The following is a 15217-nucleotide window of genomic DNA, read 5'->3' on the forward strand; positions in this document are numbered from 1 at the left end:
GGAAAATGTGTGGAAAATGTTTCGACTTGTAAATGAAACGTTCATAAGATTGTGTACCTGCTATCCCTTGTCCATATTTCCTACCAATTTCACGTTCAGTAAAAAGTTTATCTTTGACTGGCGTTCTCCCTCATTGAACTGTCCAACACCTGGTCCTGGCAAACCAGCAACATAGGTTACATGCGGCCTCCATGGATATAGCGTCCTCTTAGTACAAGTCCACACATCCAGCCAGGGACCCCATTTTCAGCCTGCCAGGGGACGGAAGACAAATACCTCTACCATGGCTACGGCTCTGAAGAGTCATAAATTGTGACGAGGTGTAGCACTCTTGAAATTGATAAAATATTGAGCCATGATCACATAACCATCAAAACTTTTGCTGCAAATCATCAACAGAGTCACAAAAATGTGTTGAGAAAAAAGTCGCACATTAACTGCCAAAGATTTGAGAAGAATGAAATGTGAAGCGACTAGGAAGCCATTATACTCTCGTGCTGACATATTCCATAACTACAACCTCTCTAGAAAGCCCCAAAGTATAAGGTGATCAGTGCTCAGAGACATGGCAAAGGTAGAGAAGGCTGAAACCCGACCACCACTGAACAAGAAACAGAAGTTAAAACTTCAAAGCTTTGAAAAGAAATATCTAAAGACAGATTTTTAACTGTTTTGTGGACTGATGAGAAGAAAGTGATTCTTTATGGACTAGATGGATGGGCCCATGGCTGGATCAGAAATGGGCACAGACCCCTACTTTGACTCAGACACCAGCAAGGTGGAGGTGGGATACTGCTATGGGCAGGTATTATTACACATGAGCCAGTTGGACCTTTTCAAGATGAAGATAGACTCAAAATCAATGTTCAAACCTTCAGTAAGTTTTTAGAAGACACTTTCTTCAAGCATTGGTACAGGAAAAAGTCTGCATCTTTTTAAAAAAAAACATGATATTTATGCAGGACAATGCTCCATCGCAGCATCGAAGTCTCCACTGCTTGGCTTCCAGTAAAGGCCTTAATGATGACAGAATAATGACATGGACTCTTCCCCACCTGACCTAAAAGCTATTGAGAACTTGTGGATCCATCTTAAATGGGAGATTTAAGGTGAAGGAGAACAGTCACCTCTCTCAACAGTGTCCGGGATTGTGGTTAGAAGGCTTATGACTAGAGATGAGCGAACCCGAACTCAAAAGTTTGGGGTTCGTACCGGACAGTTAGCGTCCGGTGCTCAACACCAAACACTGACCTCTCCCTGAAGTCCATTGCAATGTTCGGAGTTACAGGGGAAGTCGAAAGAGAGAGAATTTTTCAGCTCAAAAGTTCGGGTCCCCATTGTTTTCAATGGGGTTTGGGTTCTGGTTCAAGTTCGGGTACAGTTCTGGTACCCGAACAGAACTTTGGAATAAAGTTTGAGTCGGGTACCAAAACCCGAACTTCCACGGTCTGCTCATCCCTACTTCTGACTGTTATATAAAAGAAGGGAGTTTATATCAGTAACTGATATATTTTTTCAAAATTTATTTTTGTACATATTCAGTTGTTTTATTATTCTCACTTGAACAGATGAAAATAAACAATTGAGATGGCAAAATTTTAATTTTTCATTTAGTTGTATAATAATTCTGCACAATAATGGTTGCCCAATAATTCTACACACATAGATATTCTCCTAAGAAAGACAAAGCCTCACTTTTACTTTTTTACTTTCTTAAATATTCAGGTTTCAAGTTTATTAACCTTTTAGATTGACCAACAGCACTGCAGTTGTTTAATAAAATGAATCATCAAAAATACAAATTGTCTAATAATTGTGCACACGGTGTATTTCTCTCATCAATATGACGGAATCTGATGGGACGGTCTAAATGGAGCTTTTGACACGGATCTGAACAAAGCATTAGTGTTTACAAATGTGTAAAGTACCAGTCACACTAATGGCTTCTACCTACTCTCTAGTCAGCCAGTATGATATTGTGTGCTAGTCTTTCAAGTAAATGGGACATACCTTGAGAAATAGGACAGAATATTTAAATGGCTAAAAAATAGGAAACAGAAATGTAACACTAAGCTTCTGACGCAATTAATACAGAACTTACAGAATGACTATACTGCACCTGAATTATGAATATTACCATTATTTCAGGGCGAACCTGAGGATGGCAGAAACCATATGTAATACCTGGAATTACAATAATAATTCTCTCCTGTAATCAAAAGCAAATATTCCCAGAAATAATATTTAGTCAAAAATCTTGCCAAAAAATACTGCTGTAATGTCTGCAGGACTCACAGGTCACCAAATCAAAATCTCTAGGGATCACTTTTTAGTTAGATATAATTAAGTCCCGTCTAGCAAATTATATTCAGGTTATATGGCTGAACGGTGCTGCCCTGGATGTCAGGATCATGTCAGGCCGAGCGAGTGGAAATGGGAGATGGCTGAAGCATTGTTCGGCCAACAGCCATCTAATATGTATGGCTAACCTTAGGCTACGTTTTGTTCATACGACTATGTACAGTATCTTCAGCTTGAGTGGTGTCCGTGAAAGAACTGACAGCACTAAGGACAATGTTATTCCATGGGGCAGATTACCATTTTTTTTACAAAGTCAGAATGTCTGCATGAAAAACCGCAGCATGCATTGCAACCGCATGTTAGATGCGACTTGTATATTCAAGTGTATGAGTGCGCAAAATAAAATCGGATCCCATTATGGATCAACTGTATTGCATGTGCTTTTTATAACTATATTGCAATACTTTTTTCTGGAATATTTTTTGACCACTGTGGATACAGGGGTAGACAACAAAGTATTCTGGAGAAAGAGAGGCAAAAAATTAAGAACTGCAGAATATGTAACATATAAGAATTCAACATAACATATACCAGACAGTAAAGGGAGCAGAATACATAGGAGGGCATAATAAAGACTTTACAATCATATCTTTTACATATCTTCAATACACTCACTGCTGATGGAAGCGATGCTATTCCAAGTTTTAACGTGGAGTCCGCTGTCCTTCAGGTATAGGATACACCAATCTGTAATAACTGCATATTTTTTTCTGTATTCATTTCCTTAAAGTAAACCCATCGCCTTGAAAAACACTATTTTCCTCTCGGAAGCCACCGGCTTTCAGTAATGAGGGTGTGCACAGAGCAGGTACAGTCACCATTCACAGATCCGATCACTGTACTGTGAGCGGCGGCTGTAAGCATACCCCAACACCAATTGAAAACGGTCTCTGCACCGCATCTGTGCAGAGTGGGCTGTCAATCAAAGTGTTGGGGCGTCCTTTCAGCTGCTGCTCACAGTACAGTGATTGGGTCTGTGAATGGTGACTGTGGCCACCCTTTGCACACGCCTATAAACAAAAGCCGGTGGCTCCTAGGATGATATAGGCTCATTTTCTCCCGGTATACGCCCTTTCAGTACAGCAGATGGGCAGCATTGTAACATAGCGCCCAACCGTCCCGGATCCAGTGGGACAGTCCAGGTCTCTGTCCCACTGTCCCGGGCGGTGAGTTAAGTGTCCTACCCTTATCAGCGTAGTGCTGCGCAGCATGAACACCGAACAGCATAGCTCACAATGCGCAGCGCTGAGTGTCCCCTGAGAAGAAAGAAGCCGTTTATCACTGCTATCTGCCTTCTCTTCTGCCGCCACATAGAGCTAAGTGAGCTCCGTGTTCTGAATAGAGGGTTCGGCACCGCAATAAAGTTAATTTTCTCCCAGGTGTCGCACTTACAGTGCAGCGGCCGGGCACCTTCATAACGCTACTCACCTGCAGATTAATCCTATATCTGCAGGTAAATAGCATTATCTGATGAGACATGTTCCCTTTAAATAACATAAAAAACATACATATTAATATGTATGCACACAACCACAATCACCTGAAGATATCCCATAGACTCTCCTCTCTGCCCATAGTCCAGGGCACATTGTGACACAGTTCCGACATGCCTTGGTCTGAGGGCAGAGAGGAATGCTGAGGAATCTGAGGAGACAGACAGAGGGCAAAAAGAAGTGCTGAGGAGACGGCCTGAGAGCAGAGAGGAGCGCCAAAGAGACAGCCTGAGAGCAGAGAGGAGCCTCAAAGAGACGGCCTAAGGGCAGAGAGAAGTGCTAAGGAGACAGACTGAGAGCAGCTAGGAGGACTGGGGAGACGGCCTGAGAGCAGATAGGAAGACTGAGGAGACGGCCTGAGAGAAGATAGGAAGACTGAGGAGACGGCCTGAGAGCAGATAGGAAGACTGAGGAGACGGCCTGAGACCAGATAGGAAGACTGAGGAGACGGCCTGAGACCAGATAGGAAGACTGAGGAGACGGCCTGAGAGCAGGTAGGAAGATTGAGGAGACGGCCTGAGAGCAGGTAGGAAGACTGAGGAGACGGCCTGAGAGCAGGTAGGAAGACTGAGGAGACGGCCTGAGAGCAGGTAGGAAGACTGAGGAGACGGCCTGAGAGCAGGTAGGAAGACTGAGGAGACGGCCTGAGAGCAGGTAGGAAGACTGAGGAGACGGCCTGAGAGCAGGTAGGAAGACTGAGGAGACGGCCTGAGAGCAGGTAGGAAGACTGAGGAGATGGCCTGCGAGCAGGTAGGAAGACTGAGGAGACGGCCTGCGAGCAGGTAGGAAGACTGAGGAGACGGCCTGCGAGCAGGTAGGAAGACTGAGGAGACGGCCTGAGAGCAGGTAGGAAGACTGAGGAGACGGCCTGAGAGCAGGTAGGAAGACTGAGGAGACGGCCTGAGAGCAGGTAGGAAGACTGAGGAGACGGCCTGAGAGCAGGTAGGAAGACTGAGGAGACGGCCTGAGAGCAGGTAGGAAGACTGAGGAGACGGCCTGAGACCAGATAGGAAGACTGAGGAGACGGCCTGAGACCAGATAGGAAGACTGAGGAGACGGCCTGAGACCAGATAGGAAGACTGAGGAGACGGCCTGAGACCAGATAGGAAGACTGAGGAGACGGCCTGAGACCAGATAGGAAGACTGAGGAGACGGCCTGAGACCAGATAGGAAAACTGAGGAGACGGCCTGAGAGCAGGTAGGAAGATTGTGGAGACGGCCTGAGAGCAGGTAGGAAGACTGAGGAGACGGCCTGAGAGCAGGTAGGAAGACTGAGGAGACAGCCGGAGAGAAGGTAGGAAGACTGAGGAGACAGTCTGAGAGCAGATAGGAAGACTGAGAAGACAGCCTGAGAGCAGAGAGAAGCGCTGAGGAGACAGCCTGAAGACAGAGAGTAGTGCTGAGAAGACAGCCTGAGAGCAGAGATAAGCGCTGAGGAGACAGCCTGAAGACAGAGAGTAGTGCTGAGAAGACAGCCTGAGGACCGAAAGAAGCCCCGAGTCATTGGCCTGAGGGCAGAGAGCAACACTGAAGAGACGGCCTGAGGGCAGAGTGGAGCTCTAAGGAGCTCCACATATTCTGTCCCTTTTTCTCTTCTTCAAGAGTTGGAAGGTATGTTGAAATGCTATTTACTTGCAGATTAACCCCATATCTGCAGGTGACCACTTCCCTTTAAATGACGCAAATGCAATACAGATCCCTTTAAAATCAGTGAATAATGATGAGGAAAGTAATAAAAGGAGGTTGTTGTAATATTATTAGTGACAAGCCTATATGAGAGAGAGTCAAGATATTAGTGTTGAAATACTATCTCTAATAATAACAAATTTGTATGCATGTGTGCAGGGGAACAGCACCAAGAGTGACTAGAGACTAATGTAGTGAGGAGCCACCAATTCATCACATGAGCTGTAATCATTAAAGGGGATGTCCCATTAGACACCTTTATGGCTTATCTGCAGAATATGATATAAATGATAGATACCTGTCCAGCATCTACTTACTAAACAGGCTCTCTCCATTCATTTGTTTGGGAGTTCTAAAAATTTAAAAATGTAACATATGCTCTGCAGATTTAGGGACTACCATACAGTGGTGGAACCAGCATCGATCAGACATGTATGTTCTATTCTTTGGATATTCCATAAATGTGCAAGATGGAAATACCCTTTAAAGTGAATTGGTCACCAGGTTTTTACTACCTCATCTAAGAGCAGCATGATGTAGAAAATGAGACCATTATTCCAGCGATGTATCACTTAGTTTACTGGGTGCAGCAGTTGTGACACAATCAGAGTTCTTAGATGCATCATGTAGCAGAGCTGAGAAAGCGAACCCTGCCGACCCACCACAGGAGGGGGCATGGTTGGTCTAACAGGTGCATGGGACAAAGTCTGGGAAGTTAGAATATCCAGGTGATAAAACCTTCATTGTAAGTAACAACAGCACACAGCCTGATAAGTGGACAACATTGAATTCAGCATTTTAACCCTTAGCTCCTGCTTTCCTCAAATTCTATAGTAAAAACCTGCTGACAGATTCCCTTTAACTTTTGTGAGTAAAACACAAGTAAAGACTTTGGTGAACTTTGTGCCTTTGACACCTCTTTACAGGACAGCACCACACAACCATGCCAGTGGCAGCAGCATTACAATTCCCTGCTCACATTACAAATGCCAGGGTTTCGTACTTCTTAGTGCAACAGAAAACTTTAAGAATTTGCATGTATTAAATTGCCATGTTTTACATTCAATATTGCAATGGGCTTCTGCTTATGGCCATATTCACACACAGCATAAATGCTGCACTTTTTCTACAGTTGTCTCCACCAAAATACATCCTCTCTGTTCATTGCACTTTGCTGTGGCTTTTTCAATGCGTTTTCCCTTTATTCTGTGCATTTTGGTGCAGATTTGAAGCAGCATTTTTATATGTTTTTTTAGTTCAGAAAAGCTTTAATTCTGTAGATAAAATCAGAACTGTGTGAGTTTTTTTCAGGCTCAAAATGCACAATTGAACAGCGTCTTTAAACGCACAGTAGGCAGGGGTTTTCATGGAATCACATTCACTTTGCTTGGACAGTTAAACTCAGTTAACCCATTTAAGTCTGAGTGATTTTTCATTTTTTTGCACTTTCCTTTTTCCCTCCCCTTCTTCCAAGAGCCATAACTTTTTTTTCCCATTGACATAATTATATGAGGGCTTGTTTTTTTAGTGGGACAATTTATAGTTATGATTCACTGCATTTACTTTACCATATAATGTGCTGAAAAACTGAGAGGAAATTCCAAATAGGATGAAAAAAAATGCAATTCCGCCAGGCTTCATTTCAACAGCATTCATTGTATTGGTAAAAATGACCTGGCAACATGATTCTTCAGGTAAGAATGATTATGGCGATACCAAATATGAATAATTTATTTTTTTTACATGATTACTATGGTATAAATACAAATCTATAGCACTGAGATATAAGGTAAGAATAAGTAATCATAACTAAGATGGAAAAGCAGGAATTAAGTATGTATTACAAATACTTTAACATATGTTCTGTTCTTAAGCCATCATATTAGTAACTTGAATCTGAGGACAAACAAATAATCGCCAGTTTTAGCAGAATTATTTCCTCCAGATACAATGTCAGGGTGGCAGTCATTTAATTAGAAACAGTAATCATAGTAATGTTATAGAGTTCAGTAGATTTTATTATGTTTTCAGTTGTAGAAAGACTTTGCAAGTTGAGTCCAGCGATGTAATATATTACTTGGTCACAAGATGGCAGTAGTGTATTTATTTATTTAGCACCTAGACAGCAGTAAGAGATATGATGCAGTCTGTAGGTCGAATTCAACTAGTTAATAATAATAATCTTTTATTTATATAGCGCCAACATTTTCTGCAGCGCTTTACAATTCAGACAATTTACAGACACTATTGACACTGTCCTCATTGGGGCTCACAATCTACATTCCCTATCAGTATGTCTTTGGAGTGTGGGAGGAAACCGGAGAACCCGGAGGAAACGCACACAAACACGGGGAGAACATACAAACTCCTTGCAGTTTTTTTTGTAATATGGGCCACTCTAAGCTGACACTGGGTAAAATAAGCAGGTAGTTAGCAACTACCTGTCTGTTCGTTTTAAGGCTCGCAGTAGAAAAAAAATATACTCCTGGACAATCTCTTTAGGTCTTACATGAACAATAAGGAGGTTTGAATCCACTTATCTAAAATTTGGTCACATTTCTGTATCTTATTACAAAGGTTGGCTACCTCTGGCATATACAGTGTAATCTTTCATCTACATAAGTCAATAGGTGCACATACAATAACAAGTGAATCACATACATTACAGCTCCACATATGAACCATATACTTATGCACATTAATTAAGACCATACTTGTGTTCCTGTTTGCCCTTTTTCCACCTCCCTAATGAAGCTCATTACAGTCATAGCGCCTTAAAAAAAATATATACAGTACAGACCAAAAGTTTGGACACACCTTCTCATTTAAAGATTTTTCTGTATTTTCATGACTATGAAATTTGTACATTCACACTGAAGGCATCAAAACTATGAATTAACACATGTGGAATTATATACTTAACAAAAGAGTGTGAAACAACTGAAAATATGTCTTATATTCTAGGTTCTTCAAAGTAGCCACCTTTTTCTTTGATGACTGCTTTGCACACTCTTGGCATTCTCTTGATGAGCTTCAAGAGGTAGTCACCGGAAATGGTTTTCACTTCACAGGTGTGCCCTGTCAGGTTTAATAAGTGGGATTTCTTGCCTTATAAATGAGGTTGGGACCATCAGTTGTGTTGCGCAGAAGTCTGGTGGATACACAGCTGATAGTCCTGCTGAATAGACTGTTAGAATTTGTATTATGGCAAGAAAAAAGCAGCTAAGTAAAGAAAAATGAGTGGCCATCATTACTTTAAGAAATGAAGGTCAGTTAGTCCGAAAAATTGGGAAAACTTTGAAAGTGTCCCCAAGTACAGTTGCAAAAACCATTAAGCGCTACAAAGAAACTGGCACACATGAGGACCGCCCCAGGAAAGGAAGACCAAGAGTCACCTCTGCTTCTGAGGATAAGTTTATCCAAGTCACCAGCCTCAGAAATCACAGGTTAACAGCAGCTCAGATTAGAGACCAGGTCAATGCCACACAGAGTTCTAGCAGCGGACACATCTCTTCAATAACTGTTAAGAGGAGACTTTATGCAGCAGGCCTTCATGGTAAAATAGCTGCTAGGAAACCACTGCTAAGGACAGACAACAAGCAGAAGAGACTTGTTTGGGCTAAAGAACACAAGGAATGGACATTAGACCAGTGGAAATCTGTGCTTTGGTCTGATGAGTCCAAATTTGAGATCTTTGGTTCCAACCACCGTGTCTTTGTGCGACGCAGAAAAGGTGAACGGATGGACTCTACATGCCTGGTTCCCACCGTGAAGCATGGAGGAGGAGGTGTGATTGTATGGGGGTGCTTTGCTGGTGACACTGTTGGGGATTTATTCAAAATTGAAGGCACACTGAACCAGCATGGCTACCACAGCATCTTGCAGCGGCATGCTATTCCATCCGGTTTGCATTTAGTTGGACCATCATTTATTTTTCAACAGGACAATGACCCCAAACACACCTCCAGGCTGAGTAAGGGCTATTTGACCAAGGGGGAGAGTGATGGGGTGCTACGCCAAATGACCTGGCCTCCACAGTCACCAGACCTGAACCCAATCGAGATGGTTTGGGGTGAACTGGACCGCAGAGTGAAGGCAAAAAGGGCCAACAAGTGCTAAGCATCTCTGGGAACTCCTTCAAGATTGTTGGAAGACCATTTCCGGTGACTACCTCTTGAAGCTCATCAAGAGAATGCCAAGAGTGTGCAAAGCAGTCATCAAAGCAAAAGGTGGCTACTTTGAAGAACCTAGAATATAAGACATATTTTCAGTTGTTTCACACTTTTTTGTTAAGTATATAATTCCACATGTGTTAATTCATAGTTTTGATGCCTTCAGTGTGAATGTACAATTTTCATAGTCATGAAAATACAGAAAAATCTTTAAATGAGAAGGTGTGTCCAAACTTTTGGTCTGTACTGTATATATGTTGGTCTCACTTCTTAGCTCCCAGCCTGACGTGTAGGGACTGTGATATATTTTGAGGAGCTGGGAGGAAAGCTCAGGACAAATAGGATTGTAATATTATTACCGCATATTGCAGCAGCCTAAGAGAAGGCACAATCCAGGATGATACACTCAGTACTGTGGAGTCATCACAATACAACAGTAGAAGCTGCATTTCACCAGAGCTCAGCCTATAAATCCTATACGCTACTTTGTCATCATCACAATGGAGCTTCTCCTATAAATAAACACACACTATGGTAACATTGCCACGATACAGCTCACACATAAATCCTCACAAACTATTTTGACATCATAGAGGAGAGTCTATAATTAAACATCCATAGAAATAACTGACGCCACAATAGAGTATTGTCTAAAATAACAAAAAGTAGTTCGATACACAAACTTGAAAAGCACACAAATAGTGATATCACCACAACATAGGACAGCACACACACACATACACTATGGTGACATTACAATATAGCACATCTACTAATACAAAGCATAATCTACTAATACCAAGCACAGCCTACTGAAACAAAACACACCTAATAATGCAAAGCACAGCTACTAATACAAAGCACAGCTACTAGCACCAAGCACGACCTACCAATACAAAGCACAGCTACTAATACAAAGCATAATCTACTAATACCAAGCACAGCCTACTGATACAAAACACACCTAATAATGCAAAGCACAGCTACTAATAAAAAGCACAGCTACTAATACCAAGCATAATCTACTAATACAAAGCACAGCTACTAATACCAAGCATAATCTACTAATACAAAGCACAGCTACTAATACCAAGCATAATCTACTAATACAAAGCACAGCTACTAATACCAAGCATAATCTACTAATACAAAGCACAGCTACTAGCACCAAGCACGACCTACCAATACAAAGCACAGCTACTAATACAAAGCATAATCTACTAATACCAAGCACAGCCTACTGATACAAAACACACCTAATTATGCAAAGCACAGCTACTAATAAAAAGCACAGCTACTAATACCAAGCATAATCTACTAATACAAAGCACAGCTACTAATACCAAGCATAATCTACTAATACAAAGCACAGCTACTAATACCAAGCATAATCTACTAATACAAAGCACAGCTACTAATACCAAGCATAATCTACTAATACAAAGCACAGCTACTATTACCAAGCATAATCTACTAATACAAAGCACAGCTACTAATACCAAGCATAATCTACTATTACAAAGCACGGCTACTAATACCAAGCATAATCTACTAATAAAAGGCATTGTACAGCTGACAATAAAGGGAGTATGTCAGCTCAAAATGACAGTAGAAACTAAACATACAGCCTTGTATTAGAAACAACCTCTATAAAAACATTGCACCTTTAGTATTCTTATCACTGCCTCCGTTGTATAGAAACACAGAAACTGAAGTGTGCAAATTAGGGTGTTTGGTGCACCCTTGGCATGGCTAAGAGGCTCAGGGCACTTTTCCACCCACTGGTTTGAAATACCCTCACCTCTATTTTATAATACAGATATTCACTATCCCCAACAGTGCTTCTCCATTGATTAGAAAAACGGTTATAACCTGTGTATACGGAAAAAAAACAATTATCTATAGAACCTTATAGGCACCAAGGTGCACAGTTAAAGGGGTTTTCCCACAAACAAAAGTTCACTTTAAAAATTGTCTGTGTCTGACTTTGTACGGAACATATCACAGCTCCTGGACAGGGAAGGAAGGAAAAGACAATACAGACATTACAGCACAGGATTGCAGAGGATTCATTTTGTGAGGTAAAACATTTCACTGCCTGTTTTTAAACAATATTTTACCTCACAAAATGAATCCCCTGCGATCCCCTGCTGTAATGTCTGTATTGTCTTTTCCTTTCTCCCCTGCCCAGGAGCTGTGGTATGTTCCGTACACAGTCAGACACAGACAATTTTTAAAATTAACTTTCGTTCATTGGAAAACCATTTTAATATATTGGCATACTATGTGGATGACACAATGTTTTCTGATAAATGTATTAGATTAGTACATAGGACATAGGTTTAGATTCAGCTATAAGATAGGATTGGGTACCGTGCAGTGGTGGGCACAATAAGTTCAGAAAGGAGACAGGTTTAGGATAGAAACAGTCAATGTGTTCAGGAACAGGTCCAGTGTGGGAGGGACAGGGCTAGTTAACAAGAGGAGCACTTCCAGGTTAGTGCAGTGTGAGATGAGAGTTGGAGATTAGATCTGGGATAGATAAAGTGTTAGCAGCGTTCAAGGCCAGAGGCTTGGAGGGCACAAGAAGTACAGACTGTTCTGGCAGCATGAGAACGTCGGCTACTGTCTTCTGCAGACATCCCTGCATTGTTCGGGTCCTACGGCCTGAACTAGACACTGCGAAGTGTGTCTTATTTCCTTCCCACAAGGGGAAGCCGGATGAGGGGATGTGTGGTGGAGATGGGATGGGACTCATGAGAGCTGCTGGGCCGGACAGAGTATCCCAGGGTCCACGAGAGCCATTAAGCAAAGAGATAGCTCAGGCTGAACGAACAGAGAACATGGAAACGTACTGTGCAGTAATATCAATCGGACATGGACTGCTAAGTAAAGTTGAACTGCTGTTTATAAAGCAAGTGTCCCATGATTTATGTGCGGCTGTTCCTGGATTCGGGATCATGGAGACAGCAGAGTACTCCAGCCGAAACATGAGTGTTAAGCACCACAACCATAGCACGGTAAAATTGGGACTCTGTTTATTTGTGGGGTGCCAGGGTGTGGGAGAACAACAGGCCCTCGCCCGTGACTACCGCTCTGTGCGCCTTACATCTACATGATGCTTTATTAAAGCCAACTATTAGGCTAGATGATGCTCTATGCACTGCCCTCTACTGATGCCGCCTTTACAGTTTACTGCCAGGTGAGAAAAACTTCTAGAAAATAAAAGTGGGGAATTAAAATGAACAAAAAGAGTTTTGAAAGGAACAAGATTGAAAATAGCATTTTCCTTATATCAGGCCTTACCTTAAAGAAGCACTCCCACAAAAATTTTCAGCATCTTAATATATTGACGTTATAATATTATATAGCGCTGTGTACTTACAATTGCTCATTTTGCCTTTCTACCCAGTTTATTATTTTCTTTTTCATTAGGTCTATGACATCACATGATTAAAAACTGACTAGCTGAATACTTCTAAGCTGTATGTAAAAACAGGAAGTCTCTTTTCCCTGTATGAGTTATAAGTCACTGCAAAAGTCCTTGGCAGGGGGAGGAGGAAGCAGCTGGGGCAGAAGTTGAAGAGGGGAATGATAAATGCAGAGTAAAGAGACTTCCTGTTTCTACACAGAGCAAAGAGACAAATTAGCTGGGTAGAAAGGCAAAATGAGCAATTACACAGTGCCATATAATATGATGATTGCAATATATTAAGAGGATAGAAACTTTGATGGGAGTGCTTCTTTTAGAAAAATATATTAAATGATATAAAAGAGCTTGTCCTAAGTGTGGGATGGAAAATACAAAAATGGCAAACGGCCTGTGAAACTGTGATCAGATAACAAAGTTTGGGAAGAAGAATTAAAAATGTCATACAGTAAAAAGGCTATTAGAGAGTAACTACATTTTTTTATTATTTAAATTATAAAATGATCCTCCAGGAAGCGCAAAGTTATGATATATTGTAATATACTGTACTTCATTACATTATTTTACTTTTCTTCCTGCTTCTTTAGAAGATGCCATCAACCGTACATCAGGACTTTCCATGTCTGAGTAGCAGGGTTGAGAGTAGACAGACTCAGACAGGGAAAGTCCTGCATAAAAGGCTGATTATAGTGTAAGAATCTTGCTGAGCAGCAGTTGAAAGCAGCTTCTAAAGAAAATTGAACTGGACTTTGAAACCGCACTGCACAATTGGAGAAAAGGAAGCAAAATCAGGTAGTGCAGTGTAATATAAAAATTCATAGCTTTGCAAAACCTGGATGATAGTTAAATAAAAAAAAGTTTAGCTACTCTAAATAACATGAGTTATTTGGTATTTGCGTAACTGAAGGAAGTATATACATAGAGAAGATATCAAAGAAAACAGGTGAGCAGATGGAAAAATTGTTTATACTAATCAAGAATCACAATGTTTACCTGAATGCAACACATTATACATTGTATAATTGATAGCTTTTAACCTATGGGTAGTTCAGGAAAGCAGGCAGTGGAGGGGTACTACTTTCTAATATGGTAATATATTTTGCAAACATATGTGTATGTATGAGATAAGACCATTTTTACTTGATTTTAAAGAGAATTTGTCAGCAAACTGCTGCTATTTAATCTGCGAGCAGCATAATATAGTGCAAGAGAGCCTGATTCCTGTGATGTCTCAATTACTAGGATGTGTGCTGCAGTTTCAATACAACCAGTGTTTTATCAGCAGGGGATAATCACTGCCTGAATATTTTTTACGTGCACAGCAGTCCAGCTAATCTGTGTATCCCCGCACCCCCACTGATTAGCACTACACCTAGAGCCGCCAATCAGTGGTGTAGGTGGGGTTATACACAGCTTAGCATTATGAGTACTGCTACATCCCTTTAAGAAAATTTTAACAAAAAAAAAAAAGTCAATCAGTAAATTTTGTAATGTATCAGCAACCTGTGTATCTGCCTTACCATATGTTTATACACTAAGTTAGGGATTGGGGTGAAAGCTCCATGTACCATTATGAGCAGTGACAGGTGATGTATCCTGTAGGATGGCATATATTACACACCTCTAAGGCCAGTCTGCAATTTATAGATCCCAATCACAATATAATGTATTTACAGCATTAGAAAAAAAATCATCTTATAGTGTAGAGTCTACAGTGAGTGCAATATACACCGGCACAAATCAGAGAGAAGGGATCACTCCGCACCCTATGACCCCGACCTGGAATTTACTCACTTAACAAGAGACTCAATCCCTCCTCTATCTATGCACATTATAAATAAATGAGTGCGGCTGTAAGTTACCTAGCAGTTCCATTGCATCATCCTCATTATCAATATCTTCCTCTGTGACAGACGCAGGGGTGCTGTGTACGGAGTCAAAGGAGTCTTGAGAAAGCATGGCAGCCAACAGCTTCTTATGTTGCTGCTGCTGTTGTTTCAGACCTTTGTTCTTTGGCTCCATCTTCAAACTAGAAAAGTAAATAATATTAGTGGCCGGTTCATGGACGTCATTAG

The 15217-nt window shown here is 41.3% G+C and overlaps 1 protein-coding gene across 3 annotated transcripts in view; it reads right to left on the reverse strand.

The window, feature by feature from the left end:
* The window catches only part of CUNH8orf34 (chromosome unknown C8orf34 homolog), a 499772-nt gene that overhangs the window by 306122 nt on the left and 178433 nt on the right, over nucleotides 1–15217 (reverse strand). For all 3 annotated transcript variants that reach the window (XM_073679422.1, XM_073679421.1, XM_073679423.1), the window contains exon 7: nucleotides 15005–15171. In XM_073679422.1, coding sequence (XP_073535523.1) covers nucleotides 15005–15171 — 167 coding nt within the window. The remainder of the gene's footprint in view (nucleotides 1–15004; nucleotides 15172–15217) is intronic.

The sequence above is a fragment of the Phyllobates terribilis genome, unplaced genomic scaffold (genome assembly GCF_046119375.1).
Source record: "Phyllobates terribilis strain yellow unplaced genomic scaffold, ASM4611937v1 Scaffold_4__5_contigs__length_816908805, whole genome shotgun sequence".
Taxonomy (NCBI): domain Eukaryota; kingdom Metazoa; phylum Chordata; class Amphibia; order Anura; family Dendrobatidae; genus Phyllobates; species Phyllobates terribilis.